This window comes from Ricinus communis, chromosome 2, assembly GCF_019578655.1.
Source record: "Ricinus communis isolate WT05 ecotype wild-type chromosome 2, ASM1957865v1, whole genome shotgun sequence".
Classification (NCBI taxonomy): Eukaryota; Viridiplantae; Streptophyta; class Magnoliopsida; order Malpighiales; family Euphorbiaceae; genus Ricinus; species Ricinus communis.
Genome location: NC_063257.1, coordinates 4,226,164 through 4,234,112, shown reverse-complemented (window position 1 = coordinate 4,234,112; position 7,949 = coordinate 4,226,164). Strand labels below are relative to the sequence as shown.

The following is a 7,949-nucleotide window of genomic DNA, read 5'->3' as shown; positions in this document are numbered from 1 at the left end:
TTTGTTTAGTTATTAGAAAATCAAAAGCTCAGCAATGGTCAAGAAGTACTTTTCAACCTTCATATCCCGAATTGTTATATACCAAATATGGAAGCGATTTTACAATGATTTGGCTTTTGATTAGAATAATCCAAAATAATAATTTGATTCGAAAACTTCTACGCACCAACGAATTCACTCACTGCACTAAACCGAATCTATAGACTTGATTGGAGTTATTAAATTTGAAATTCTAAGTATTACTTTAGATATACAAAAATATGATGAATAAATCTTGTTTAACTTTTAGCTACATTTCACTACAAATTGTAAGAGAAATTTATGATTGAACAATACCAAATCAAGGATCAAGCATCCTTGTATCTATAGAATTTTGATTACAGATGAAGAAAATTGAAATGTTAAAAAATCTATTAATTGTATTATAGAAAACAACTATTCCGTGAACGAAACTCTCCTTCAAAAACCGGTAATTAAACAGTAACAATAACAACAGATATGGATTGTCCCTAGTCCTAGACAATTAAAACGCAAGATTTGCAGCATTTCTTTGAAGACGATCAAGTGAACCATGCCACCACCAAAAATATTTTCAAACATAAGCAAATCTACTCCCAATATCTACAAGCATGCTAATACCATCAAATAAATTGTCAAAACTCCCAACTTATTCCATTTCTAATGCTCAAGACTTGAAAAGCAGCAACTATTTTTATATGCCCTATTCTTTAGTACTCTAATTTTCATCCTTAAATTAGAAGACCACCAATAATTTACTTATAACTATTCTGTTCTGTCACACGATAATGAATTCACTCACTATTCCTCTTCTCTCTCTCAATACAAAGACAAACCACAGACATCCTGGATTTATAAACAGTTGTTAACAGTAAATGCGCCATTATTCATCTTGTTATTTGTATTATCTACTGAAAAGATAAAAAAACAGAGCAGTAAAATTTAAGATCTAATTGCATCAATGTCGTAGACACCAGAATCATATACTTACAAGAGACCGAAACCAGAGAAGACACATGCAAGCAACATGTTTATGATGTTGAATTGGCACATGAGAAACAGACATATGAACAATGGTGTGGTTAAAAGCGTCCTAACCCGGTCAGTGAAAGAATTCCTAACCCTTCAATGTGCATGAAATATGTGTACAGGATGATCAACTAGAACTACCTACAGGAAGAAGCCTTCAGCTGTTCATAAGACGTATTTGATCCTGTTAAATAGAACAACCCCCTTCACTACCCTTCAAGCTTGAAGAATCAACTCCTGACTTTGTTATTATGCCTTCAACTGAAGGCGGTGAGGCATCAGATGGCTGATGCCCATTGCCATCAACATGCAGTTTCCCATTGCCTTCGGGACGAACCGCCGTATTTGTAATGCTAAAACCGCCATTAGTGTAAGCTGGATAAAGGAAAGCATTGTTATAAGGTGAAGGAAACATTGTGGCTCCAATCCAAGGGCTATTAAAGGCAACTGGTGTAACCCCAAAGCCAGGTCTGCTGTACCCTACCAGAGGGTAGGTCCCATAGATGCCTGTTCCATATGTATACCCTCCAACACCACTGCCACTATACACAGAAAGAGGAACACAACTTGGAATAATTTCATATCCAGGACTATAGGAAAGGTAATTTCCAGGTCTAGAACTGTTAGTGGAAGACCCTCTTATTCCACCCTTTGTAATACAGCTACTGTTAATAGTACCACTAATTTCTTCTTTAGGCACAGCCCTCTTAACCTCCACTCGCTTGCCCATCAACTCATGAAAAGTTTTCTCCATAGCTTTATCAACAGAGTCTTCAGAATCAAAGGTGACAAATCCAAAGCCCCTTGGCCTGTTAGTTGAGCTATCTTGCATCACAACTACATCTACTATCTTACCAAAACTCTCAAAGTAATCCTTAAACTGTTCCTCGGTTAGACTAGATGACAAACCCCCTACAAAGATCTTTTTAGTCCTAAAGTAATCACCCCCATTCCCATTACCATTACTCTCGCTTAACCTGCTATTCTTTTGTTGGTTGGGGAATTGCCACTGCTGCTGCTGTTGATACCGATGAAACTGCAGCTGTTCAGTTTTGGGTATTGCTTTTTTCACTTCCACCTAAATTTATTTTGAAAAAGAAAACGCCAATCAATAAGCAAACTAGCAACTAAAATAAATAATTAACTACCTACTCATCACAAAACACTCAATAACTTAAACAAATAAAAAACTACTTTTCTGTTATGTAAATGTTTAAAGAACAAACCAAAGTCCATAATTTAACACCAAAACTAAAATGAGCTAAAACGCTTAATACAACCAAACAAAAGTAATTAAAAAGAAATGAACTTTTTAATCATTCACAAACATACAAAAGCACTAAAAAATCAGATAGAAACTAATAAAAGATAGCACAAGAAGGAACTGACCGTTCTTCCAAGAATCACATGAGAATCTTGAAGGGCTTTATCAACAAAAGCAGAATCAGAAAACCAAACAAAGCCAAATCCCCTTGAATTTTTAGTAATCTTATCTTTAGCAACAAGAGAACCTGAAACTGTACCGTATTTGCTAAAGTGAACTCTAAGAGCATCTTCACTTGTATCTCGAGATATACCTCCAACAAATATCTTCGCTTTATCCATATCCATTTCCAATTAGATACCTGAAAACCCTATCTACAGTGAATTTTGGAAACCCTAATCCGAAAAATCCCAAATGGGGAATAATTTTTTATTTTTTTTTTATTTTTTTTAAAAAAGGAAAACCCTAGAAATCTAAATTTCTAGGTTTTGTGAAAGTCGAATTCGAAGGACGGTGAAACTTTTAGAAAAAGAAAACAACAAAAAATAAAGTAATTATCAGTGTGAGAGAGTTTTACTTTTACCTGACAACTTGTGAGTGGGACTACACAACTGTGTGTTTGTGGTTACTGGACCGAACTGTATTCGTTGGTAGAGTCCGGTTCAAAGACTAAGTCCTATTTTCACTGTCAGTTTTATCAGATACGGTCCAATCAATAATTTTTATTTAATGATATTAGTGTCTATTATTATCTAATCCAATCCACATTAAATAACTGCCAAAGTTCACCAAATAATATTAAGGATTTGTCACTTTATCCTCTTTATTTACTGCCAATTAAACTCACAATTAGTGATTTTATTTAAAGATTTTATAATAAAAATAAATTAAAAGTAGTCGTTTATCCCGTATTATTATACAGTTCTTGTTAATATTCTAATTATAGATAACAGTATTAAAGTAAGCATATTAGAAAAGATTTAACTGTTTCGTAACTATTTATGTAATTAGGAAGCACACTAACTGTTAATATAATATTTAAAAGTAAGATATTTTTTTTTTAGTATTAGAATGGTTATTATTTAATTACAAATATTATTAATATAAGAAATATATGTCTACACATATTGCCGAGAATAAATATATAAATAAATTTTTATTATATAAATTATTTAAATAATTAATTATTTTTAAGTACTATTGCAATATAATTATTTTTTAACTAAAAGATTTAATATATTAGTTAAATTATATAAAATAATCATGAAATGTTATTTTTTAAAACTGGGATTATTGTCTATTTAGAGAAGTAATTTATATATTACAAAATGGGCTGATGTGCGGATATTCAATATGCTTAAGTATTTGCAGCTTAGTCCATACAAAATGAACAGCCCTTCTGATATAATCTGCTGATCATATGCCCTTAAGGCCCAATAAAAAAGCTTACATTTAACTCACCTCAGCATCCAACATCCCCTCACAAGAAAACTTTTTACTAAAAGTGGATGACCAATCAGATTAATTAATTTTGATAAACTTTGAGCCAGAAAAAATTTGATTTGCTTGTAAATTGTATGTTCTCTATTTATAACACAAACTCCTTTTATGAAATTATAATGATTTTGTAAAAGAATATTAACATCTATAATCCTTAAAATTTGCACAATTGATTAATTATTTAATCTCAACAAGAATGTATTGAGCAATCATATTAAAATTATATCAAATTAATCTGCTTATGATTCGAATTGGACTCCAGTTGTTATTTTAGTAAATAATTTTCTTAAGATATAATCAAACAGCATTATTAGGTGATAAACATTCCTGATTAGGTACGATGGAATGCAAGAGAATGATGGGAAGAAAATGAAACAGTTAGAAGAAGGAAAGGAAAAAAGAAAGTGAGGCAAAGCTTGTGCAGAGGGTTCAATCCCGAGGGGCTTTCTCACATGCTGCAGGGTTGCAGCTGGAAGTACTAAAACAATAAGCAAAGTGATTAGTATAATAAACTAGTCTTATGCGTGCGAATATTCGATAACTGTGCTCCAAATTAAATAATAATATAATTTCAAGGATATATTTATATGTGAACATAAGAATCCACATTAATCATTTATGTAATCAATCTTTTCCCATTTTTAAAATCCCTTTTGCATGTGACATCACAATTTTTTAAGTTGCTATGTTATATGAGAAAATAAGTTGGTATATTAATAATCTATATAAGTGTTCACGTAGAATCATGTGGTAATTACCTAACAATGGATTTTGCCACTTTTCATGTGGGGACTCAACGTCTTAATTGGCAGAATTACCCCTAATTATAAACTATTAATTTGCAGATCAGGCATTAAAAGAGATGCAATTAGGATTTTAGGGAGATGCTAAGAAATTGAAACACAGGGCACCCAAGTTTATATAGAATAATAGAAAAGGGTGTGCGAGAAGCATCTCTAGGTGTTATATATTAACATTTCTGGGATTTACCAATCTCACTTTGCTTGTGTGTTTGTCTTCTTCTCGCTGCCAAAAACACGAGACCGTATTAGTTAAAAATACATATATAGATCTCTTTGTTCGTAAAAAGCATATCTTTTTCTAGGGTTTTGAGCCCATCACAGTTTGCAAAGGCATTGCTAATGGATGCCATGAGTGCACCTCCAACTTTAACTAATCACAATATAAGATTTTCGAGTACTATACTTTAATATTCCTACAGGGTTAGTTAGGCCTTTACTGTCTCACTGTTTATTTATTGTCCAAAACAAAAAGATAACATTATATTTCGGTTAGTTTTCAAATATTTGCCATTTCATTATGGGAAACTGATATATGAATAAAAAAACTTAGTAAAGTGGATGCCGATGCGAATTTGTTATACCAATATAATTTTTTGAGTCACCTGCATGCGAGTTTTACTTTTTTAAATTATATTTAAATACACCAGTGATATTATAATTTATAAAATGTTTGATATACAAATAATATAATAGACTATTTATATATTTTTCTTCTTTCCAACCAACTTTCAATTGAATTGCTGTAATTTTTAAGAAAAATACTAATTTGCGATTTTAAATGTCAATTCAAGAAAATAGATACCTGATTTTGAAATGAGAATGAGATGCAATTATTCGGGGTGACCGACCAAATAACATAAGAGAGAGGGAACCAAGTCAAATATGCATTTGTGTGCGACTTTACACATGCTTCTTGTCACGGATTTATGCACATTTTGATTTTGATTTTTTCTTTTTATTACTGCAAATGGTATGCAAAACACCTTTTAGACTTCATAAAAAGTTGCAACTGTTTTCTTTGGTAATGGTCTCATGTTGCCCAATCTGCTCTCTATAATATTATCAGACAATAAAGAAACATCTATGATGACTATATTCCATATGTTTTCTCAAACAATTATTATCATTTTGTAATATCAAAACCATTTCGAATATGATTTTGCTGGCCTTCTTCTTATAATAAACCCAACTGATTCATATATATACGTTAGTCGATATAAATATATATTACAGAATGTGCTCGCCATTTTTGTGCAAGTTTCCCATCTTTTACATGCAAATATTTATGATGAATTCATAAGTTTAAATATTAAACCATAATGTTATAAAACCATTTAAAGTTTATAATATATAGTTATTAATTTAATAATATAATGTGTTTGATATTATGAAATATGTTTTGTAAAACGATGAGATCAGACTGTAATAAGACACAGAGAGAAAGAAATGGAGAACAAAAACCAATGAGATAGACCTTGAGAAATGATGAAAGGACAGCCCCTGCAAGACATTGGAGCCTAGATTTTTACAAGGGAAAGATACATTAAACTTGATGAACCTCCAGCTAAAGTTATCTTGGACAAGGTAAGGACAACAGGCATGGTGTAGGGAAGATAGTATTTAATTAGTAATTGTTTTATTTTATTTTGACCAAGAATAAATGGTGATAAGACATGCCTTTGGGATTACACAATTTTTTCTGACTTGTTAAACCCTAATAATAAATTAAGCTCGTATAATGCATGCCTAGAGAGGGTTGTAGTCCTCCTTTTTCTACTAGTATAAGTTAATTAATGATTTTGCTTGCGACCCAATAAATCCTATTTTTATTACAAGACATTTGCGACCCACTATTCTGTCAACAAATCCTAACAGAACTAGTTAATGCAACCCAAAAGACAAGGAAAGAAAAAAGCACAAATTCATACTAGTATTGGTCTCCTCTCTCCTCCATGCCCTTCCCAATGCATTTGTGTATATTGCCTTGGAAACTCGCAGCAGTTTCTTCTTTCCTTAAACTCAGAGAGAGAAAAGGATAGAGGAGACTTCATCATGTCCTCATCCATACAAAAAAGAAAAGAAAAAGAAGACTATAAAACTGTTGCTCGAGGGGACCAAAGTCATGATCTTTCGAGTCAGCAAACACATATGCCTAGTTAGTCAATTAAGTAGTGTTTTTATTTAATTTTAGAAAAATCAAAAAAGGTTTGCTAGTCACGTGAGCATCATGACCTCAATTGGGTTTTACTCTCTTCTTCATTATTATGTTTTGTTAGGCTTTCTAGAATAGGAATAGGAATAGGGTACGCTTCTATTCCTTTCTTGATTTTTCAATCAATAGTATCTGCAAGTCACAGCCATCCGATTTCATGGATTCACCTAATCTGACGATTGTGAGTTGACGCATGTGATGCAGACAAGCGTATTAAATCATTTTCCTGAATAATAACACTTAACACATACTAGTATGTAATTGCTTAAGAAGAAATGTAGCCGTCAAATGTAGGGTTTTGGTTAGGGCAACCAGCAGGTGTTAATCGACAATAAGTTGCCGTCTGTCTTTACTTTGCCTTGCTCTCTTTGTCTTGCTTCCTACATAAGCATTGGCACAAGCAGCTATTTTCAAGATTTATAGGCATTAGAGTGTGGCCAAAGAGAGACATTAGAGAGGGCGTGCATGGGGAGTAGCTACTTGTAGCTTGGCTCCATTACCTGGAACGTCTAAACTCGAAAAGACCCAAATACAAGATCAACAAAATTAAAAGTACAATTTAATACACAGCTCATAAACCAAAGTCTTTGCAATTGCTTTTAAGGGCTTATTTCGATACCTTAAACACAGCAAGTTACTAGTATTATTATTATTATTATTATTATTCTTGCCGTTTAGCATTTATCAGGTGTATGTACAGTTTTCTCAATTCTCATTGAATTTTGATAGCTTTACGTTTGGACTTGGACCATTTCTTTGAAGTCGGAAAGGAAAAAAGAAAAGAAATCACCTTTAGTAGAAAAGGAACTTCTGCCTTTAAGTGGTAGTTTAGTTGTTACACAATATGAAGCCAATTATCTATAGCTGAACCAGTTTAACATGTTCTCCTTCCACTCTCCAAATTTCACTTATTGTCGCTACCCGCATTGGGAAGCAATTAAGGAAAATTATAATTCTAATAACTGTGTAATTAGTAGGTGGGCATGTATTTTAATTATTAGCTAATAATTATTCTTTGTATAAATGGCTTGAAGTTTTATGTAGGGGGAAGTTTTAAAAAATGAAGTATTATTTAATTTTCAGTTTGTCATATTTTTATCAATAAATCAATGTATGTTTATAA

At 32.1% G+C, this 7,949-nt stretch overlaps 1 protein-coding gene across 1 annotated transcript; it reads right to left on the bottom strand.

The window, feature by feature from the left end:
- Window positions 1-948: 948 nt before the first annotated feature.
- Window positions 949-2,865, bottom strand: LOC8265253 (RNA-binding protein 1). Its single transcript, XM_002510005.4, has 2 exons — window positions 2,437-2,865; window positions 949-2,125 (listed from the first exon to the last, which is right to left on the bottom strand). The coding sequence occupies exons 1-2, from the start codon at window positions 2,656-2,658 to the stop codon at window positions 1,235-1,237; spliced, it is 1,113 nt and encodes a 370-aa protein (XP_002510051.1). The 5' UTR covers window positions 2,659-2,865; the 3' UTR covers window positions 949-1,234.
- Between the last annotated feature and the right edge of the window lie 5,084 nt (window positions 2,866-7,949).